The 22,660-nt window shown below is 45.5% G+C and overlaps 1 protein-coding gene and 1 long non-coding RNA gene across 2 annotated transcripts in view; one reads left to right on the top strand and one right to left on the bottom strand.

Annotated features, from left to right (window-relative positions):
* NINJ2 (ninjurin 2) overlaps positions 1–2,600 on the bottom strand; it is a 70,019-nt gene extending 67,419 nt beyond the window's left edge. The window contains 1 exon segment of the mRNA XM_067756081.1: positions 2,457–2,600. Within this exon segment, the coding sequence (XP_067612182.1) occupies positions 2,457–2,489 (33 nt within the window). The 5' untranslated portion in view covers positions 2,490–2,600.
* Positions 1–22,660, top strand: part of LOC137233448 (uncharacterized) — a 65,866-nt gene that overhangs the window by 8,814 nt on the left and 34,392 nt on the right. The window lies entirely within an intron of this gene.

Here is a 22,660-nt window from a genome sequence, read left to right as displayed (position 1 = left end):
TTTTCCATACCTAGCAAGCATAGAGTGAAGTATATTGTCATTCATTGATCAGAGGACACGAGTTGAATGAATGGATAAAATGCTGAGTTACAGTAACAGAGCTTTACCACCCGTGGGAAACCATCCCCCAAACAGAGCAGGAACTATTTATTCGGTCAGTAATATCCCAGGGTCTTTATACATGTCTCTCCTCTGGATTTCACGTGGCAGCTGCCATGTGAGGAGAGGGTGAAATCGTGCCACGAGGTGACAGACACCTCCGCCTGTCCTTAACCGAAGCTCACCTTCTCAGATGACTGCAGTTTCCCCAAAAGGATCCAAGACTTAATGTGATCCAGAGGGCTGGTCGGGAAGTTGTGGAAACAATGGATAACCTTCTGACCAAGTAAACAAATGACCTAAGGGAGGTGTGAGTAAGATTCTAGAATAAAAGAGTATATTAGGGACTTCCCTGGTGGCGCAGTGGTTAAGAATCCGCCTGCCAATGCAGGGGACACGGGTTCGATCCCTGGTCCGGGAAGATCCCAAATGCCGCGGAGCAACCAAGCCCACGTGCCACAACTACTGAGCCTGTGCTCTAGAGCCCACGAACCACAACTGCTGAGCCTGCGTGCCACAACTACTGAAGTCCACGCACCTAGAGCCCGTGCTCCACAACAAGAGAAGCCACCGCAATGAGAAGCCCACGCACCGCAACAAGGAGTAGCCCCTGCTTGCCGCAACTAGAGAAGAAGCCCACGTGCAGTAACGAAGACCCAAAGCAGCCAAAAATAAATAAATAAATTTTAAAAAAAAGTATATTAAGAGAGAGAGAATAACTCTCCTTCTAGTGAAGAAGAAAAGGGCACCCTCACGGCAGCTATCTGCCAGAGGTAGAGATGTTTTTCAAGGTCTGGCTGGTCCTTCCTCTGCAGTCCTACCGACCTCTTTCTTTCTGAACCTTTCTTCCAAGTGCAGAGTCCTTAGCCTGTAACTTAGGATTGTTTAACCCATCCTCACGTAAGAAACTTGTTCTTCAGAGACTGAAAATGAACACTACTGTTTCCTTAGCTACTCAGGATCCAGTGGAAGCAAGAACCAGACGAAGTAAAAAGAGAAAACACCCCTGGTCAGAAACTTGGGTTGGAGTCCTGACTGACGACCTTATAGTTGACCCCCTCATGGTTTCCTTAACTCCTTCATTGAACAAATATTTTCTGAGCAACTGCTGTGTACCAAGTGCAGCCCTGGACACTAGGGATCCAGCAGTAAATAAACAGAGGAGGCCCTGCTCTCCTGGAGTTTATGTCCTAATGAGAGTGATTAGGTTGAATAAGTAAGCAATAAACAAATAGCATAACTGCACCTAGTGATGGATAAGGACAAACTGGGAGGAGGTTTCCTCTGAGGGGGGGAGGGAAGGTCTCCCCGAGGCAGTGGCATTCCAGCCAAGACCTGAAAGTGTTAGAGGAGACCAGGCAAGCAAAAAAGCATTCCAGGTGGAGGGACCAGCAAATGAGATGAGACCACGTTTGAGGCTGGTTGGCAAGGAAAGCCACACTGAGATGTGGTCATACTGCATCAATGGTTTGGACACAGGTCTCCAAGCAATCCTAGAACCTCCCTGGTTTTGCCCCAGGGGTGGAGGGGCTGAGGCGGAGGCTCCCACCACCCTGCCCCACATACCCAGCAGCTCCCCTTCGATCTGAAGCATGTATGGGGTGCTGCTTAAGATTGTGCTTGAAGAACAGATTCTGTGATCAAAAATGCTTGATCTCCAGAGTCCTTCTCCATCCTTCAACTGTTCGACTCTGAAAGTTTCTCATCAACCTCTGTGGTCTCTAACTTAGGAGGGTCGACCCTGTTCAGTAGACAGAGTCAGAAAGTACTGATCCCAGCGACTTGACCCTCTCCCACCAGAACCCTCCTCTGCCTCCTGCGATGCTGGACTGGACCTTCGGGTGCCGCCACACCTGTCCCAGGGAGGGGAGCACAGGTCTCTGCTTCCTCCTGGTCAATTACCCTGACGTCCTTCCCTTGCCCTGTTCAAATGAGACGCTCTGTCCTGTGGGGAGATTTGGGGAATGGCTCCAGTTTTTTCCAACCTGTGAAATGCAGAGCTGGCCAGCTGCCCCCTCCCTAACCCCAAACTCCTATCTTTCCCCCTCTCTGCAGAACTGCCTGGCAGCCCTCAAATAAGTCCTGGGGTTTGGGGAAAAGCACCCTTTGGACTGTGAAATGGTTTTCTGGTAATACCAGCGTAATTAACTCTTTGACAGGAGGAAGCAGAGGCCAAGAGGGATTTAAACAGTACATTTCTCACATATTTCAGAACAAGCAGAGAACCAGGCAGGGAAGCAGAGACAAAGGGAATGGGCGCAAGGGGAGAATATCGAGTGACCAGAACATTCATCCTTCCTCCCCAACTTCACCTCTGCTCCCCGTCTCCACTCCCCTTTCTCCCACAGAGAACTTACTTGAAGGTCGATGATTCCGCTTTCTGGTTCCATCCTGCTGCCTTCACAGGCCAGCGTTGGTCAGACTGCATGGGCTGCCCAGGCTCTGCCGTCTGGTCTCTGCTGTTTTCTCTGGGTGGGAGAGAGCTCCCGGCTGGCGAGACAGACCTGCTATCCACCCATCTGATGTGGGATGCCGTCCTGGTCTCGGCCCCTGGGGAGTGTACACGTGCATACACGTGTGTGTATGTGTGTGTGTGCCCACGTGTGCACGCTCCAGGCAGTGGCATGTGGCACATTGACAGGTGGCCTTTTGAGTTGGTGGTGACAGCATTGTTTTTACCCCAGTGGCCCCAACGCCCCTCCTGCCCCAGAGGAGCCGTCTGAGGCCACCCAGTCTGCTTTGAGCTAGAGCTTTACTAAACCCTGTGGATTTATCCTGGAAATTGAGGAACAGCCTGAGGACACCGTCTGACTTCACGCTGGTGGAACTGAGTGGGGTCTCCAGTCACCAAGGGTGGGTGGCCTCCAGCGTATTCCCAAGACTGAAGCTTAGGGATTTCTGCTCTTTCCTTTGTTCCCTCTGTCCCTAAAAGTTAAAAAAAAAAAAATTGTAGTTTACCTAATAGACCCAAAGCATAAGCCTTATTCTACGAAGTGAGTGAACAATACATTTTTATTGACAGGTTGGTTGTCATTTTCTCCCTTGATTAGCTAGAAAGAGAGCAGAAAAAAGTTGTGCTTTCAAATTCTGTTTATGCAAATTCTGTTATGCATTTTCCCTGCTTTTAAAATAAAGCTACCAGGAATGAGTCGTTTTTTTGGAAAGGTTTTCTTTCTCTTGTTTACCTTAGAGCCGAAAACTCCTCGGGCTTGTTCCTGAAGCTGGTTTTAGACACCAGCTTGTGCATGTGTGGGCGTGAGAGGAGACATTAAGCATGTAATCCAGTTTGAAGGTGGGGGGAGAGTGGCAGAGTCACAAATGTATTCCCGCCACCCTCAAATGTGCAACAATAAAAAGGGCAATTTCTTTACTTCTACTGAATGATCTAATATGTTTATAAAAGTCCCCATCCTGCTGGACAAGTGGTGAGAGGGAGGGCTGAACTGTGATATGAGGACTATATTTCAACTTAATGTAATAAACATACTTGGAATTTTTTTTAAAGAATTATATATTTATTTAATTTTTGGCTGCGTTGGGTCTTCGTAGCTGCGCGCGGGCTTTCTCTAGTTGCGGTGAGCGGGGGCTACTCTTGGTTGCTGTGCACGGGCTTCTCATTGCGGTGGCTTCTCTTGTTGCGGAGCACGGGCTTCAGTAGTTGCAGCACATGGGCTCAGTAGTTGTGGTTCGTGGGCTCTAGAGCACAGGCTCAGCAGTTGTGGTGCACGGGCTTAGCTGCTCTGTGGCATGTGGGATCTTCCCAGACTGGGGATCGAACCCGTGTCCCCTGCATTGGCAGGCGGATTCTTAACCACCGCGCCAGCAGGGAAGTCTGAACATACTTGGATTTAATTTAAATCGTAAACAGTTTAGGTAGAATACACAGTCTTCCCAGTTTCCGCCCCTCCTCCCCGCAGGAGAGGGGCGTGGTCTCCAAATCCTTGGTGGTGGAGGGGTGGTGGCCTGTCCATCTTTGCTGGTTTCCACTCTGCAGTTGTTGGCAGGGGCCAGGCGCCCCCTGGCTTGGTGCCTGCTCCTGGGCCTCCTGCTGGCGTCAGTGGCTGATGGCTGTGGCCAGGATAACCCATGGTCCTTCTCTCTTTGCTCTTAGGGACATGGTGGGCTCCCTTGCTGACTCTGCCCCATCTGGGCTCTGATGGTGACTGGACCATCTGAGACCTGCTATGACTCAGATGCCCTCCCAGTGGTCCCAGCTCAGTGGTCTCCTTGCCCCCACCCCCGCCCCAAGACGATTCCCTCTGGAAACCTTCCTACCAGGCACTCAGCTCTTGGTCCTGAGTCGCTGGAGAAGGACAAGCTCAGCCCCACTTCTGGTGAAGAATTTGCGTTCCTTCCAAGATCTACTGTAACATCCATCCCCTGCATCCTCCACCACAATGCCCCTAAGTAAACAAACACTATTCTAAGCTCTTCAACACTCACTCACTCTGTTCTCAGAACAATTCTGCAAGGAAGGTAATACCATTACCCCTGTTTTACAGATGAGGAAACAGAAACACAAAGAGGTTAAATTGCCCGGGGTTGAGCCAAGATTTTAACACAGGCAATCTGGATTCAGAGTCACGCTCTTACCCATGATTTTGGCTCAGAGAGGGGAGATTGACACCCGTGTCGGAACACCTGCTTCCTCTTCCTCTGCTTTCCTTCTTCCCACAATCCTCGTAACCTAGGATCAGAAAAGGTGGGCTTTGTCTTCTCTTTCTGTTTGGTTGGGACTTGCCTTATGTGGGACTCTTTGATAATAATTCAAAAAGGAAATAAAGAAATTGAGAAAATCCTCCTTCTCAACAAAACCGGGCTATCAAAAATATCGTCTTGCTGGAAAACCGTATTTGGGATGTCAGAAGCAAAATGTCAACTATTAATTTCTCCTTGCAGTTCTATCGGTAACAATCCCAATCATCCTGTAGACAGTATGGATGCATGTGGCTAAGTGGAGGGGAAACCAGAACGTGAAAATTCAAAAGAGAAAATCACCTGAATATGTCCCCCCCCCCCGAAAACCTTATTAATAAGCACATTGGTTTTAAAAGGAAACAGCTGTAATTGGCTGTAATAATGGTTTTAGTTTGGAAGATTTTTCCTGGATTTGGACCTTTCCCCACCTCATAAGCATCATTTGGAAGTAAATAGCAAGGAGGATTTAGAAAGTGGTTTATCTTCTGTGACTCTGGACCAGGGCTCGGCAAACTTTTTCTGTAAAGGGACAGAGAACAGACATTTTTTAGCCTTTTAGGCCATCTGGTTTCTGTTGCAACTACTCAACTCTGCTATTGCAGCCTGAAAGCAGCCATAGACAATATGTAAATAAGGGACTACTGCCATGTTTCAATAAAACTTTATTTACAAAAACAGATAGGGGGGGCTTCCCTGGTGGCACAGTGGTTGAGAATCTGCCTGCTAATGCAGGGGACACGGGTTCGAGCCCTGGTCTGAGAAGATCCCACATGCCGCAGAGCAACTGGGCCCGTGAGCCACAACTGCTGAGCCTGCGCATCTGGAGCCTGTGCTCCACAACAAGAGAGGCCGCGATAGTGGGAGGCCCGCGCACCGCGATGAAGAGTGGCCCCCGCTTGCCACGACTAGAGAAAGCCCTCACACAGAAACGAAGACCCAACACAGCAAAAATAAATAATAAATAAATTAATAAACTCCTACCCCACCCCCCCAAAAAAAAAAACCAAACAGATAGTGGGCCCAGTTTGGCCCTACAGGTCATAGTCTGCTGACTTCTGTTTCTAAACAGAAAGAGGATCCAGAGTCTTCATTATCACAGCCATGTCCAAGCTCCCAGACCAGGTCCTTTTTTTTAAAATTTATCTTATTTTTTATAAGCTTTTTTTTTTAAATTGAAGGATAGTTAATTTATAATGTGTGTTAGTTTCAGGTGTACAGCAAAGTGATTTAGTTATATGTGTGTGCATGTTTGTGTGCATATATTTACATATATGTGTGTGTGTGTATATATATATATATATATGTTCTTTTTCAGATTCTTTTCCATTATAGGTTATTACAAAATATTGAATATGGTTCCCTGTGCTATACAGCAGGTGCTTGTTTATCTATTTTATATATAGTAGTGTGTATATGTCAATCCCAAACTCCTAATTTATCCCCCCTGCTCCCCCCACCCCACTATCCCCATTGGTAATCGTAAGTTTGTTTTCTATGCCAGACCACGTCTTTCAAGTCTTATTCCCACTTGAGAGGTGACAGCTGAGCTCCCACTTTAAGGCCAATATGATATAAAATAAAAAATACATGCCCTTGTGAGACACATGCATGGAAAGTTAAGCTCTAGTGGAGAGTGCTTCTGACCTTTGGCTGTAATACTGAAACTATACCTACAACGAGGCTCTTCAGTCTGTTTCTCTTTACTGCTAGGGTGACTTCTGCAGTGGGAAGCCCAAGGGACATTTTTAGGGAAACTGCCTCTTGGGAAGTATTTTTTTTTTTAATATGCTTGAACTTATAGATAAGTAAACACTCAGAGCAACTCAGAAAGTGGTCATGGAATAGGGGGCCTACTGTGAGACCTGAGGGCTGTCTTGCTATGTAGGGGGAGCAAAGAGCTGTCGGGTCCTACAGAAGCCAGCAGTAAGAAGACCCCTTAATGCTGAATTGTGAGAGAAGCCCTGGGGTGAAAACCGGGTGACCTGGGATCCTGTGTGTGCTGAGTCACTGTAGGTTCTCAGGCACATCACTGAACCTCTCTGGATCTTATATTCTCCTTCGTGAAAAGTGATGCTGTCAAAAAAGATGATTCCTAAATCCCTTCAGCTCTTAAATTCTGTTTCTAATGTGTGTTTATTATTAAACACTTCTTGTGTAACAGTATAAGATCTCAGATCCAGGTCTGAATTTTAGTAAGTAAAAGTTAAGGATTTCTCAAGGAGTCTTTATGTAATTAGACAAATTTTAGGAAAAATTACCCCCATCTGTTACCTCTGCTAGTGGAGACGGGGCAGACATACAACAAACAAGATACAGAAGTGAGAATAAAAGCAAACTTCAGAACATACTTACAAACTCATTTATGCTCACTTACACATTAATTCAGCCACTTCCAAAGTCACTGCTCCAGGAATCCTAGAGCTAGGATGGATGGGAAAGGGAAACTTTTGGGGGGGATCCTTGGAGAGAGCTGCCAGTGCAGGGACTGATACGGGGCCCAGTTGGCCAAAGGGATCATTAAGAATGAGGTTGGGTGACTCTGGCACTTTCCAACAGAACATTTCCATCTTCACTGTTTGGCAAAACAGCCATTAGTCACATGGAGGAACTGAGCACGTGAAATGTGGCTAGTGTGACAGAATCTGGATTTTAAATTTTATTTAATTTCAGTATGTTTACGTTTAAATAGCCAGTAGCTACCATATTGGACAGTGAAGTTCTAACCCAAAATTCGTATATTCAGAGCACTGCTGAGCAGTGACCACCACATATTAACCATTCCCACCATGGATGTGCATTGATGGATGTTCAGTAGGCAAGGCTGATGTGACATAAATAGGAGTTCAGGGCGCACAGCTCTCACGGGAATGCCCCACGGGGCCCAGGATGCTCTTGGTAGTGGTAAGTAAAATTCCCCTGTGTTCTTTTGCATTCAGAGTAGGGGGATTTTAACTGTGACTCACCGTTCACTGAATGATTAATAACAGGGCCTCCTTGTGTTGGTATGAAACACCTCTCACCTCTGATTAAAAGGTGCCTGGCACTCTCTTGGGGGCTTAAGGGAGAGTAATAGCTGACGTCTTCTTAGTAGTAGGAGAGAGAGACTGCAAACTTTTCAAAGCAAGGGAACCTTTCTTACATGAAATCTTGTACAGATATTACTATAAAGCAGGTTAAAGTGAGGCTGCTGGGACCCTGGAGTCACATCACTCCCGTCTCACCTGTCCCACCCTCTATTTCTCAAGTTACCCTTAAGGTACCTCCTGGGAACCCCTCGAATTCTGAGCGGGTAGCGTGGCTCGTAAGCCTCTAAGGGCCTTTGGGTGTGTCGGCGCTGGGTGATTACAAGTCACACAAAATTGTGTGGAGTTTTTCAAGTCTTGAAATGACATATTAGGGGAAAAAAAAGAACAGGAAGAAGAACATTTTAAAAGCACAGTCAAAATTATGGCCGTTTACATGGGTGACTGCTTAACACACGCAGAGACACACCACTGTGATCTACAGTAGGATGTCTCACACACACACACACACACACACACACACACACACACACACACACACAAACACACGCTCTATCATTATTGCTACCTGTGCAGTAGAGGTTGGGTTTTTGAAGACAGTATCTCACCCTCACCTAAGGACACAGACCTAGTTTTAACCCCTGGTCCTGCTGTTTACTAGTTGCGTGTGTGTGTGTGTGTGTGTGTGTGTGTGTGTGTGTGTGTGTGTGTGTGATGGACTTTATTTCATAGAGCAGCTTTAGGCTCACGGCACAGTCGAGCACATAGCGCAGAGGGTCCCTGTAGACACCCCCTCCCCCCCCCCCACGTGCACAGTCTCCTCCACTGTCACATTCCCGCCACAGGTGTACCTTTGTTTCAGTCAGGAAACCTACATCACATGTCACGATCACCCAAAGTCCTAGGCGTACATTAGGGTTCGCTCTTGATGTCATACGTTCTATGGGTTTTGACTAGCTGTGTTGAGCAAGTGACTTTGCTTCCTTTCCCCTGGTAAAAAAGGGGACCACAGTGCCTGATTTATCAAGATCATTGTGAGGATGAAACTAAATCCGATCATGGACGTAAAGCAAACTACCTGCCTGGCACGGAGTGAGAAGAACTCCATAATGGAGCTAACGATAATTTTCATGTGAGGATCACCGGCGTGAGCCTGGCTGATTAACTCTCCCGAGTGCTTCCCCTGTTTTCATCTCAGCCCAGAGCCTCGAGTCTGAGCCTAGAAAATTCTGCCCAAGATGAGTTCTAAAGGTCCTTAAAGACGCTGGTCTATGAAGGTCTGGTCCTTGGAGGAAGCAGTTTGGGTTAAGCGGGATAAAGCGTGCGGACCTCCATGGGACATCCGTGGTGGCATGGTCGGGGAACAGCGCCAAACGTTCGAATTTGGATGCTCAACCAAGAGAAGCAGGAGCGGAAGAGGAAGCGCAGGAGGGGAAGCCAGAGGGCGAGGCTGGCTGCTGCTCGGGCTCTGAGCGTGAAATAAAGAAACCTCGGTGGGATTTTGTCAGAGACCTTTAATGCCGCGAACTGTGGAAAATACAAACGGGATTATCCTGCGCGTTTATACCCCCCTCCTTCCCTCTGCTCACCTCTGGATACCTTTGCAGGGGGGAGCGGGGTGGGGGGCATTCAGAGGAGCCAACTCCAGCATCCCTCCTGTTTTCCTGGTGAGCAGCCCTACTGAAAAGGCTTTGTGCTAAAGGCTCTCAGATGCTCTTCTGACAGCCAGTTCCTCCCCCGCTGTTCTCGCAGCATCTAGAGTGCGCACGGCAGTATTTACTTCACCATCTTGTGTACAACTAGTCTGGAAACACTTCGAGAACGGGACCGTGGCTTCTGCTTCTGAAGCTCCCAGAGCAGTCAGCCCGAGTGTGTGCACCCAGGGCAGTGATCCCGGGCTTCCGACAGGTCCTTCTGCAGAGGGTGGTGCTGGTGCCCAAACCAAGTCAGAGGCCCAAAGAGACTCTTGTGGAAACACTGGGTAACTCAGACCTGAGAGAGGGGTGCAGAACTAGAACCCCAGTTTCCTACTCACATGTCAGAATGTGGCCTTAGGTGAGTCATTTCCTATCTGTTATCTTGGTTTTACTCATCTGCAAAATGGGGAGAACAATTTTATAAAGGAACATGTATTCATTTTTTTTCTTGATTAAAAAAGTAATATATGTTCATTACAGAAAATGTAGAATACACAGAAGGATAAACAATAAAATAAAAATCACCCAAAGATAAACTGTTAACATTTTGGTTTATTGCTTTTCAGTCTTTTCCGTGTGTGTGTGTGTGTGTGTGTGTGTGTGTGTGTTTTCCCACAACCAGCTCTCTAATTTGCAGGTCCCAGTGCAAAATGAAAATGAGGAGCCCCTTGTTAAAAAATTATTACAAATTTTAAGATGGCAGCAGCACAGCATTAAACCAAGTTCGGAGCCCTTCCAAGTGCCAGGCCCCATGTGGCCACAGTCATATGCCTATGAGGCTGGCTCTTTCTAGTCCCTCCTCAAAATAATGAGATCATTTATTGAGTGCTTTCTATGTGTCAAGTGTTTCACTTAAATTAGTTCTGATTTAATTCAACTTTCCTGAAATAAATGTTCTTCTTTCCCCACCCTCTCCATTTTGCAGATAAGACAACAGGGGAGCAGAGAGTTTATACAGGCAGTAAGCAGCGGAGGCCATATTCACACCTTAGTTTTTCTGACTGCAGGCCCATGCTTTCTCCAACTATGGTACACTGCCTCTCATACTAACTTATAAATCAGTAAAAAAAAAATGTTCATAAAATCGAGATTATACTATATGTAAAACCTTGCATTCTTTCCATTTTATACCGTGAGTACTTTTTTCCTAACATGTCTTAGTCAGTTCAGAATGCTGTAAGAAAATACCACAGACTGGGTAGCTTATGAACAACAGAAATTTATGGCTCCCTGTTCTGGAGGCTGGAGGTCGGAGATCAGCTGCCAGTGTGGCTGGGTGAGGGCCGTCTTCCAGGCTACAGACCTCTCTTTGTAACCTCACGTGGTAGAAGGGGCCAGGGGCCTTTGTGCTTTTATAAGAGCACTAATCCCATTCAGAAGGGCTCCATCCTTGTGAACTAATCACATTCCAAGGCCCCGCTTAATAACATTACCTTTGGGGGTTAGGATTTCAGCGTGTGAATTTGGTAGGGGACAAAGACATTCAGACCATAGACTATGTCATTAAATACAGGAGAAAATTTGGAGTGGCTGTTTGTGACAAGTAGTGAAGTTCCAGATGCACAACACTGAGAATAATTCCACTGCAAGATGATATTAAATACAAAGCATGACTGATCCAAAGCAGGAATATGTAGCCAGTGGAGACTGAACCTACATCCCCCATCTGATAAGTAGACCATAAACATCTCACTCTCCCTGCTCAGAACGTCCTCCATATTAAGGAAGATATCTTTGCATATACTCAGTAGCCAAGAAGATATTTGTCAAATTTTACTTTCTACAGTTTGCCAAAGGAAATCAATAGGGTTTGTTTTCCAGCCACACATAAAATTATTATATTGAATATAATTTCAGCCTTCCCCTTGGAGACGCACCTACACACGCACGCACGCAGGCACACATGCTCAAATATCCCTGTAGGAGGTGTGCACTTACCTTCTCCCCCTTGGCAATCACTGAGCTACATGTAAAAAGAACCAGTTCTGAAACTAATATTAAAAACCTTACCATACACCATTCCAGACTCTGGGAAGCGTAATCTCTCTAAGTCTCAGTAGCCACATCTGTAACTTGGAGCCCGTAAGAGCTCCTCCAACAGTGTAATGAGGAAAGGTCCTAATAGGTAGGCCTTTCCCAAAGCTAGGGGTTTCTAAGCCAAGAGCCAAGCTTAAGTCACTGCAAATTAGAATTTCTTTGGAGGCCTTAGTTCCTCAGTGAAAACTGCCACCATATTTGTGGTCCCAGGGATCAGGAACTGGGGGCTGGGGGGCGGGGCGGGCCTGAAGGCCTCCTATAATCACACACGCCACGATTTTTTTTTTTTTTCTGGTGAACTGTGGTTTAAAGGAAGACAGTGTACAATTAACCTTTTAGGGGAAAGAAAAATTACGAAGTGCAGCCTTAGGGGTGCGTGAGGGAAAAAACACACATGTTGTGGCAGTTGTCACTCACTGGAGTCAACCGAACCTTGGGAAGCTGAGGCAGCTGAGTCAGGGACACCAGCCGGAGGCCAGTTTCTTCGATAACAATATCCGGTGATGTCATCCCCTCCCCCCACCCCGAAGGTGAAGCGCACTGGGGTAGACCTAGATGGCGTGGAACCCTTTGCCGGCAAGCACTCGTAACCCGATGTTGTACAAGGAGATCTAATGAGGAATAGCATCATTAGACTTTAGATAGACACAATGCACGTACAACGTGTTCTTCCCCCAAATCGCCATGTCCTGAGCGTGCCCCCTGGAAGATGGCCCCAGATCAGTCACAGAAGAAGGCGGCGACAGGCATGGATTGGTCCCCGTGTTGTGTGCACCGCTCTCTGTCGTGGGCAACCTTCCCGCCCTGCCCCCGGCTTGGAGCTGTTTTTCTCTCCGCTGTTTGCAAAAGCACGGGCACCCTTTTCTCACTAGTAATAACTCACCTGAGTTATTAAAGGGAACTTCAGCGTTAACCAAGTGCTTTCACAGACGTTGTTGCCTGTGGGGCTCATGACAGCCCTGGGCGTGATCTGCATTTCACAGGCGAGGTTGAGTGACCTACCGACGGGCAGTCAGAGCCCCGGCTCACACTTTTTGTGCACCAGGTCTCCTGGTCTTCTTTCCCTGTACCTGCTGCCTTGCTAGCCAGGCGTGAAAACCTCTTCCAGGACCCCCTTGAACTTTGCCTCCTCGCTCCACTCAGGTCCTCCCCCTCCATCACAGCACTTTTTCTCGGCACCTTCAGTCACAGCATTTGGGCCACTTCCTCCCCCATCCTGGGTGAGCCTGCAGGTTTCTAGCACTTTCACATTGACTTTGAAAAACTTACGAATGGGAAAGGCCCTTATGCTTTTCTTTGATTTCTCCCTCCACTTGAAGTGAACGCCTAATTGAGAAACTGAGAATCCTTGTAATCGCAGTGGGTTACATTTTGGTTTTGTTTCTCGTTATGATTTCTGAATTATTAATATAGTATAAGTCTATTATAGGATGCTTGGGGACTAGAGAAAAAGAAAAAAATACCATAAAAACGTCATGATCCTAATACACTGCTGCACAGAATCAACTTTAATAATGACGAGGTTTTAGGAAAAATTTGAATCTCCGCTTACTGCTATAATCACCCAGTAATTTTGCCCTTAGAATGTCTTTTAAGCTAATGTTCCCCTTTCAAGACACTGTTGACAGTGCATGAGCACAGGGCACCGTTGACTGCTCTGCCTTGGTCTGTTAGAGAGTAACCACAAATCCAGTTTCATTTAAAGGACCCGTCAGCTTATTTTAAACAGTTCTTTTGCCCATGAGGTCAGAGAAGGCCTCTGTGAAGAGGGCCTTTGGACTGGCTGATCTTCAGGTAACAGTAACTGTATGTAACAAACACAGCTGTGTCCAGATCTGGCCGTACCAAAGTTCCTTGTAATTTAGGCAAATCCAGAATACGTCCTCTGTTCAGGGAAGAGGTTACTTAGGGATAGAAGGAATATATAAAACGCATCTGTATATTTAGTAGAACTCTTTGTAGCTTGGTTTAAAATGTCCTTGGTTTGGGTGAATACATGTATCTGTATCAAGTCATGATATGGATACATAAAATGTTAGAGATTAAAATGACTTTAAAAAAAAAAAAAAGAGGAACTTCCCTGGTGGCGCAGTGGTTAAGAATCCGCCTGCCAATGCAGGTGACACGGGTTCGATCTCTGGTCCAGGAAGATCCCACATGCCTCAGAGCAACTAAGCCCGTGTGCCACAACTACTGAGCCCGTGCACACCACAACTACTGAACCTGTGTGCTGCAACTACTGAAGCCTGTGTGCCTAGAGCCCGTGCTCCGCAGCAAGAGAAGCCAGTGCAATGAGAAGCCCGTGCACCGCAACGAAGAGTAGCCCCTGCTCACCGCAACTAGAGGAAGCCCGCGTGCAGCAACGAAAACCCAACACAGCCAAAAAAAAAAAAAAAAAAGTAATGACTTTAGTGGCAGGTGATGTGTAGGTGGAGGAGGTACCAGAATCGCCTGGAGATGGCCACATAGTAACAGATAAATCATTAGATTCAAAATGTATAACAACTACTACAAATCCACAGGAAAAACATAAACAACCCAGAAGAGAAATGGGCAAGGAATTTGAACAGTGTTGCACAGAAAAAGAAATGCAACTGCTAACTATAAAAAAATGCTCATTTCACTGGTAATCAGGGGCACATGACCTAAAACAATGAGATGCTATTTCCCACTCATGGGATTGGCCACAGTAGAATATCTGACAATAGCAAGTGTTGACATATGATCCAGCATCCCACTCCTGGGTATATACCCAGACAAAACTAGATATGCGCACCCCTATGTACATAGCAGCACTATTTACAGTAGCCAAGACAAACAACCTAAATGTCCATTGACAGATAAATGGATAAAGAAGATGAGGTATATATATACAATGGAATATTACTCAGCCATAAAAAAGAATGAAATAATGCCATTTGCAGCAACATGGATGGACCTAGAGATTATCATACTAAGTGAGGTAAGTCAGAAAGAGAAAGACAAATACCATGTGATATCACGTATATGTGGAATCTATAATACAACACAAATGAACTTATCTACGAAAGAGAAACAGACTCACAGACTTAGAGAACAGACTTGTGGTTACCAAGTGGGAGGGAGATGGGGGAGGGAAACTTTGGGGGTTTGGGATTAGCAGATGCAAACTATTATATATAGGATGGATAAACAACAAGGTCCTACTGTATAACACAGGGAACTATGATCAGTATCCTGTGATAAACCATAATGGAAAAGAATATGAAAAAGAATATATATATGCAGGGCTTCCCTGGTGGCGCAGTGGTTGAGAGTCCACCTGTCGAGGCAGGGGACACAGGTTCGTGCCCCGGTCCGGGAGGATCCCACATGCCGCGGAGCGGCTGGGCCCGTGAGCCATGGCCGCTGAGCCTGTGCGTCCGGAGCCTGTGCTCCACAACGGGAGAGGCCACAACAGTGAGAGGCCCGCACCGCAAAAAAAAATAAAATAAAATACGGCATTGTTTCTCATCATCCAAAAAAAAAAATTAAAAAAAAAATATGTATAACTGAGTCACTTTGCTGTACAGAAGAAATTAACACAACATTGTAAATCAACTATACTTCCGTAAAATTTTCTTTAAATTAAAAAAAAATAACAAGTGTTGGTAAAGGTGTCAGAAAAAGAGAACTCATTCACATCTGATGGGAATTACAATTTTTGGAGAACAATCTGGCAATACATAGAAAAGTTGAAAATGTCCATATTTTAAAACCTTGCCATCTACTTCTATTTTATACTCTCAGCAAATTCTCATATGGGTTCTTCATATGAACCATGGTACACAGACAATTATTTGAGTGACTACTTTCTCAACTCTCCCAAGGATCGTGCATACTGCTATTATTCTAGATGCTTAGGAGGGAAGTTAATTCATTACATACAGTGGTTGCATTTTGACATTTGTCTTGTTAAACCCAGCAGAGAAAGACTGCCAGGGGATACTCCCAAACATATTTACAATACACACTACCAGTAGTTATAAAAAGTTAGAAACAGTTTGTTCATCTGTAGGGGATGGATAAATAAGTCACAGTCTATTGATGGTATGGAATTCTATGCAGCAGATTAAATAAATGAGCCAGATCGATATGACTCAGCATAAATAAATCCTGAAAACAAAATGTTCATTTAAAAAATTGTAGGATAACATAAAAGTGTGATATCATTAACAAATGTTTTGTGAAACACACAAATTGATGGTATATATTATTTATAAATGCTGATTTGCAGTAAAAATATAAAATAGGGTCTAGATATGCACCTAGTTCATGGTAGTGGCTGGCTCTGAACAGAAAGGAAACTCTATCTGGGGAGAGAAGCACAGGGGACATCGTCGGGTCTGTTCACGAATATTCTGGCTTTTCTCAAAGGCGCGGTAGGACTGTACTTCCTCACGTTCTCAGCAGGTAGGAATGGCCCTATGACTTACCTTAGCCAGAAGAATGTGAGTAGAGGTGTTACTTCTGGGTGGAAGATTTAAGAAGCATGGGGAACTATATTCAATTTACTGTGATAAACCATAATGGAAAAGAATATTAAACACATATATATATATATATATATATAAAAAACTGAATCACTTTGCCATACAGCAGAAACTAACACAACATTGTAAATCAACTATACTTCAATTTAAAAAATGTAAAGAAAAAATAAAAAGAACCACATGCACAATTTACTGTGCCTTTTTCCTTTTGCTGTAGTGACTAGCGATGTTTCAGGCTACTTCTTCAGCCTGGGTCCTGGAGTGAGGACAGCGCACAGCAAAGTCCCCAAATGCCCCACAGTGAACATGAAGCGTGATCAAGAAACAGACCTTTGCTGCTTTCAGCCCCTAAGATGATGGAACTCTATGTCTGTTACGGCAGTAGAGCCTAGCCCATCCTAACTGGTACAGGGACTTCATCTTTATCTGTAATGTTTTATTCCTTCTTTTTACTTTTAAGGTCTAAAAAACATACGACTAAATGTTAACAGTTGTTCATTTTAAGTGGAGAGTACATGAATGTTATGTTACCCTCATTACTGTTAAGTCATCTGGAATGATTTTTCACAAAGCATTTGATATGCAGGTGGTAGGGAAAATGTAAAAAACGTGTATTTTGAATAAACGCGCAGATGAATTTGATAGGTTTTCCTACCTCTTCTCTGATCTAAAAGGCAATTCCTTCATTTTATAGGAGAGGAAACTGAGGCCTAGAAGTAGTAAGTATCTTGCTCTTCAGCAGAGACCAGTCTGATGCTGTAGCTTGCTTACAGGAAACAAGCTGGATTGAAAATGTCTGCATTTATTGTAAAGCCACTGTCCAGGACATTGTCCATTATATTGCACAGTAGCCCCTAAAATAAGGTCTTAGGCGAAAAAATTTTTTTAAAGAATTTAGTTCCAGGAAAATCTTTTTCTATTGTGGATAATTGGTAGGCATCCACCTTTCTTTATAACATGTTTCCCTTTCTGTTGTGGTTGCCAGAAAGCTCAGGGACAAATGTATCCTCAGTACGTATGGTGGGCTTTCTGCTTTGCTTCCTCTTACTTTCAACCATCCTGATACTTCATGGAGTGCATGTCCTTTTTCAAGCTGTCTCAAACCTCTTCAGAAAACAGAAGTGCGTAGAGCATGAATCCTCTGTCACATGACCTCCTCTTCAGGCTCTGCCTGTTGACTGTGCCCCACTTCTCCTGCAGCAAGGGAGCCCCAGCTTCAGGGGTGGGAATGCTGCTCATCTATCCTTAGCATGACCACTAAACTAAGGAAGAGCCTGACATAGCCAAGGTGACTTTCTACCCGGGATTGGTTCTCAAATTCCTCGTCAGTATAAAAAGGGGGTTCCCCTGTGGAGATATATTTTTGGGTCCACTTTATATTTCTAAAGCAGATGTTTCCACGACTGTCTCTTCCTTCCCTCCCCACACAGTATTTCATGCTAAACATCCAAATGAGAAACACAGAGTCCGGATAATTCAAAGCGCTCAGTCATATGCCTAACCTGCACACTTAAGCCAAGGGATCACCTCAGCAGTGAAAACCGGCCTTGAGCCAGGAGACAGGATACTTCACTTCTGTTTCTAGGAGTGCTGTGGTCTTTTTAAAAAAAATTAATTTAAGTTAATTAATTTGGGGGCTGCATTGGGTTTTCGTTGCACGCAGGCTTTCTCTAGCTGCGGCGAGCGGGGGCTACTCTTGGTTGCTGTGCGCGGACTTCTCATTGTGGTGGCTTCTCTTGTTGCGGAGCACGGGCTCTAGGCGCGCGGGCTTCAGTAGTTGTGGCTCACGGGGTCTAGAGCACAGGCTCAGTAGTTGTGGCACACGGGCTTAGTTGCTTCGCGGTACGTGGAATCTTCCTGAACCAGGGCTCGAACCCATGTCCCCTGCATTGGCAGGCGGATTCTTAACCACTACACCACCAGGGAAGTCCCCTTTTTAATTTTAAAAAGGACCAGATAAAGAGCTGAAATATTGCACATTAGCAAGTGTGTGACCAAGGCAAGCCGTGGAGGGAATCAGCTCCCCGGGTGTGTAATGACTTGTGCTACAGGAATGAGATGTTAGTCTCCAGGGTGGGACCAGAGGGATGCGGGAGTAGAATAACTTCAGACATGGTTATTTTTCAGCATTCCAGGAGCAGCTTGAATTTATAATGGAAAGGAATCAGATGAGTAGAATTCCTACCAGTATCCTCAACTCAGGCCCTGCTTCTAAACTAGTGCTCTGAGGAAAGCTATCTTAAGAATTGCTAAGTAGGTAGGGCTGTGGTCACATCTGCAAAAGTATTCTCTGTCTTTCTGTTGGTGAATCCTAGTGCACATTGGCATGTGGAAGGTTGAAGTGCTGCAGAAAAGAAGCCGGTCTTAACTGTGTTTAATCCCGCGTTGTTCCCATTTTATTTGAGCCGGAACACTCTAACTGCTCGCTTCTGGAAGACTCGCATGACATTTCACGTCACGTGGGACGTGGTGTGCTAAGGCAGTATTGTGGCCTCTGAACCGGGGGGCCTGGGCGCTTTTGTGCGGCTCTGTCACAGAGTTGCTGATAACCAGACCAGGCCTGTTAGGGTCTTGATTCCCCCACCTGAAAAACGAGGAAGATAACGCTGGTCCACCCTCAGTAGGGATGAGTTAGACAATGCCCGTGGGGCTTTGAACACCTTAGGAACTAGATTTTATGGAAACAATGTCATCATCTCAGCCACTGCTGCAGACAGAGCAGTGAGTCACATCATTAGATACCACAGATCTGGACCAAGCGGAGGCTGCGCGCTTAGCTTTCTACCCTGGCCACTGAGGGATTTGTATAAATTCCACACACTTCGGTAAGCAAACCCATTTCATGCTGGTGCCTGTTTCAAACCTCAGCTGAGAAGAGGAGAAAGGAAATAGGAGTGAGCAAAGCGAGGAGTAGAGGGTACAGTACCAACAGCAATGGTAGTTAACATCCACCACGTATGTCCTGTGTGCTAGGCATTGTGCTATACAGATGAAATACGCTATATGTAACGTTCTCCCATTTAATCCTCACCAAAATCCCGAGGAAGACACTTCATATGACAAAATTGAAGTTTAGAGAGATTAAGTGACTTGTCCAAGGTCATGCAGGTGGTAAGCGGCAGTGCTTAACCAGGCCTGACTCCAAAACCCACATTATACTAGTGTTCCCTGAGATGGTGCACACACAGTGATCTTAGGTGGTAAAAAATATGTTTTTTTTTTTTTGGTAATAGTTTTTCATTTTAATATTTGTTAGAAAAAATATAATATGCATTAAAGCCTATGGTTTCATTAGTGAATATTATAGGTTAGGAGAAACAAAATTTTAAAAATACATATTTTTTAAATAGTAAGAAAATTATATTACAGGGGGTATGTGGAAATGTCAGAAATCCTAAAAGCAGTGCTGGTGACTAAAGTTGGAGAATCTCTACTTCCCAACAGAGATTAGAGGCAAAAAGCCAAGACCAGTTGGATTCACTCTAATAAGGCTTTGAGCTTGTTTCTGTCCGCAACCAAACAAAAGTGTCCTCCAGGTGCTTCAGAAAGAAGTGCATGAGAGGCAGTTAAATTGTGGGAGCGCCGAAGGCTGGCAGCAGCTGCTGTGTTTACCTGGATGGGGGTGGGCCCAAGGGAAACACCCGTGCTTGAGAGCTCTGATGCACAGAAAACCACAGCCTGACCAGCACTACCACCTACGGAGAGGGAAACAATCACTGCCTTCCAGTCCTTGGCAAGCCTCTCCCCGACCTCCCAGCCAGGGGCAGCTGCCCCATTCACCTTTCAGCTCTGGGAAGAAGGGGAGGGTCTTACTTAAGACTTCCTGGTCGCAAAGGAAACCCACTCAACTCGTTCAGGCCAAAGGGAAAAAACGGAAGAAAGGGGAGTAGAGAGGACTGAGTGGATTTATTGGGTTTCCTACAGACCACAAAGAGCTGGAACCAGGACCCAAGATCACTGTCTGTTTCTTTGAGTGTCTTAACCTCTGCTTCTCTGAGATTCTGCTTCATTCTCTCTTTCACAGCTTCATCAGGCATGGCCATCTGGACCCTAGGTTTACATCACTGCACAATTCTAGCCTCCACAGGACACACACCAGAGTGTTAGATCTCAGTTCTAAACTGCCATTAGAGAGTCGGATTGGCCCAGCTTGAGTCAGGAGTTCCTTGCTGCCAGTACATTGTAGCCAGGGTATAACAGGCTCTTCTGAAATCCAGCACCTTCACTCTAGTTGGTATCAGGTCCTGTGAGTCCTACTAGACAAGACTTGGGTCAACTTCCATGATATTATGTCCCATATGAGCGCCATCTATCAGGCTCTTTCAGTTCAGCAAGTTGTATTTTGATATTTGGTGTTTCAAATAAAGGAGTGGATTTCCTGCATCAGTAGCAGTGTGTCTTTCATTGTACCAACTCTGGTCTCCTTGAGTTTTGAGGGTGATGGACACTCATTGGGTGATAAAGCTGGAATCATTTGGGATATAAGGAAAAAGAGTTAAGGGGCTGGGCCATCGGTAATGGTTACAGCGTACGCACTGGCACCATGCAGGGTGCTCTGGGGAGCTGCTGAGTCGTGCTGTTGATTGACATTATGATAATGGTAATGGTGACAAAGGATATTAGAAGATGGGACCTCATGTAAAGACATAATATTGATTGAGAGAAGAAGCACAGATAGAGACTTCTATGCAGTAAAAACAGAAAATGTTGAACTACGGACTCAAAGACTTGAGTTCTGGACATGGCTTTGTTCCTTAACCAGTTTAGGGACCTCAGACAAATGACTTAGCTAGTTGGGGTCCTTATCTATAAACATTGGGATAATCCTCTAAGCCAGAAATGGCTATGGTCCTATGGTCTATAATTCTTTGCTTGAAAGAGAAAGAGGATCTCGTAGTAAATGGGGTGATCTGAGTCAGGTGAGGATCAGAAAGGTCTGATTTCTCAAAGAAGATGAATTTTCAAGAGACATTTGACAGGTTTGAGGGCAGGCTTTTGGTAGAAAGGAGAAAGCAAGGTTTGGAATTATAGGGAAGGCCTGAGATAATGGCTTAGGAGTCGGAAAGAGAGATGTGATGCTAGAGAAGGATCCCTGGACCCAAATGTGATCTGGGTCAATCACCTCTCTTTTCTGGGTCTCAGCTTCCTCCAGCTCTGTTTCCTAGAGAAGGAAATTGCATGGGGAAGGAGATGGTAATAGGTGTGTCCAGCTGAAGCAGAGTCTGAGTTGAAGCATAAAAAAATTAAGGTGAGGAAGGCTGGTGAGATATCTCGAAACCTGTATTAAGGAATTTCCCTGGCTCAGAACAGGCAGTTGGTTTTTACCATTAAATTCCTGTTGGTTTTTACCAGTAAAATTCCAAGACTGCAACCCTCTCTTCCTCACTGTAAATGTGGGTTAGCCTGCTGAGTGCTAACCGAGCATAATGCGTTACCAACGCTCGGGGGCAAGGAATCAAGACTGTGGCAAACTATTTTATACGCTGGCAGCAGTAGCAGGTCTACAGGAAGGTAGTGTCACTGCAGGCAGCCAAAGAAGATCAACTGCAATCCTAGGAGGAACCAAAAAAGGCAATTTCCAATACACAGCATTACATTCTATGAACACAGCACCTTGCTGGGCTCTATTTGATTTTAGTGATGGTGTGGCTCAGGCTAAGGGCTGGCAAGTTGCAACCTGGATTCTCCCTCAGCTCCGTCTGGGGGGTTGGTGGTGGGGGAGGCACTGGCAGTAGACTGTACTGACCCATTTTTCAAATAAAGCCCTCAAGGATCCTCGCAAGCCAACTGCAAGGAATTCCTAGTGCCTTAGGCTAAAGGAGAGCAGAATGAGAAGTTGCTGGGCAGAGGCAGAAGACAGAAGGGAAATAGGAACGTAAGGAGTCCAGGGACTTACTTTTTGACTGTTGATGAAGGTAAAGGAGCTCAGTGAAACAGTCTGAGTTCTCTTTAAAGGACATCAGTGTGTCTTCCCCCCTCTAGCTACAATGAGAGCAGAGTCTCAGCTTTCCTTACAAAGAGAGAGAGAGAGAGAGAGAGAGAGAGAGAGAAGGTGGGGGGAATGGAAGGGGAGGGAGAGAGTGATGAAAATAGTAATTGTTTTCTCTGAGATAAACCCCAAGCTCTGTTCTATTCTAAAGAAAGAACACTGTCTCTCTGGGGTTTTTTCCATCACCCATCATGTTTCATTCAGGAATGAATAATGAAAGGGAGGGAAATAAAAGAATGCTAACATTTCCTGAGGGCCTCTCATCTACTATTTCTTTTAATCTCCACATTTTCACAGATGAGGAAACCGTGAGGTCAGAGTATCTCAGTCATTTAAGGTCTCCCCGTTACAAAAGGCAGAAGTGGGATTTGACCCCAATTCTGACTTTGAAGCCCTGGCTCCTTCCACAGGGAAGGACAGCGAAGCAGGCCCACCACAGGCAAGTAGCCACCAGGGGGACCAGCTGAGTTGCATGGCTTAGAGCAGTGTCGTCAAACTTGCGGGCACAGCACAATCTCCCAGAGGGCTTTTTAAAACCCAGATTGCTGGATCCATCACCAGAGATTCTGATCCTGTAGATCTGAGTAGGGCCCGAGAATTTACATT

Source organism: Pseudorca crassidens, chromosome 11, assembly GCF_039906515.1.
Source record: "Pseudorca crassidens isolate mPseCra1 chromosome 11, mPseCra1.hap1, whole genome shotgun sequence".
Taxonomy (NCBI): domain Eukaryota; kingdom Metazoa; phylum Chordata; class Mammalia; order Artiodactyla; family Delphinidae; genus Pseudorca; species Pseudorca crassidens.
Note: the sequence above shows the minus strand (reverse complement) of the source record. Positions and strands in the feature narration are given on the sequence as shown.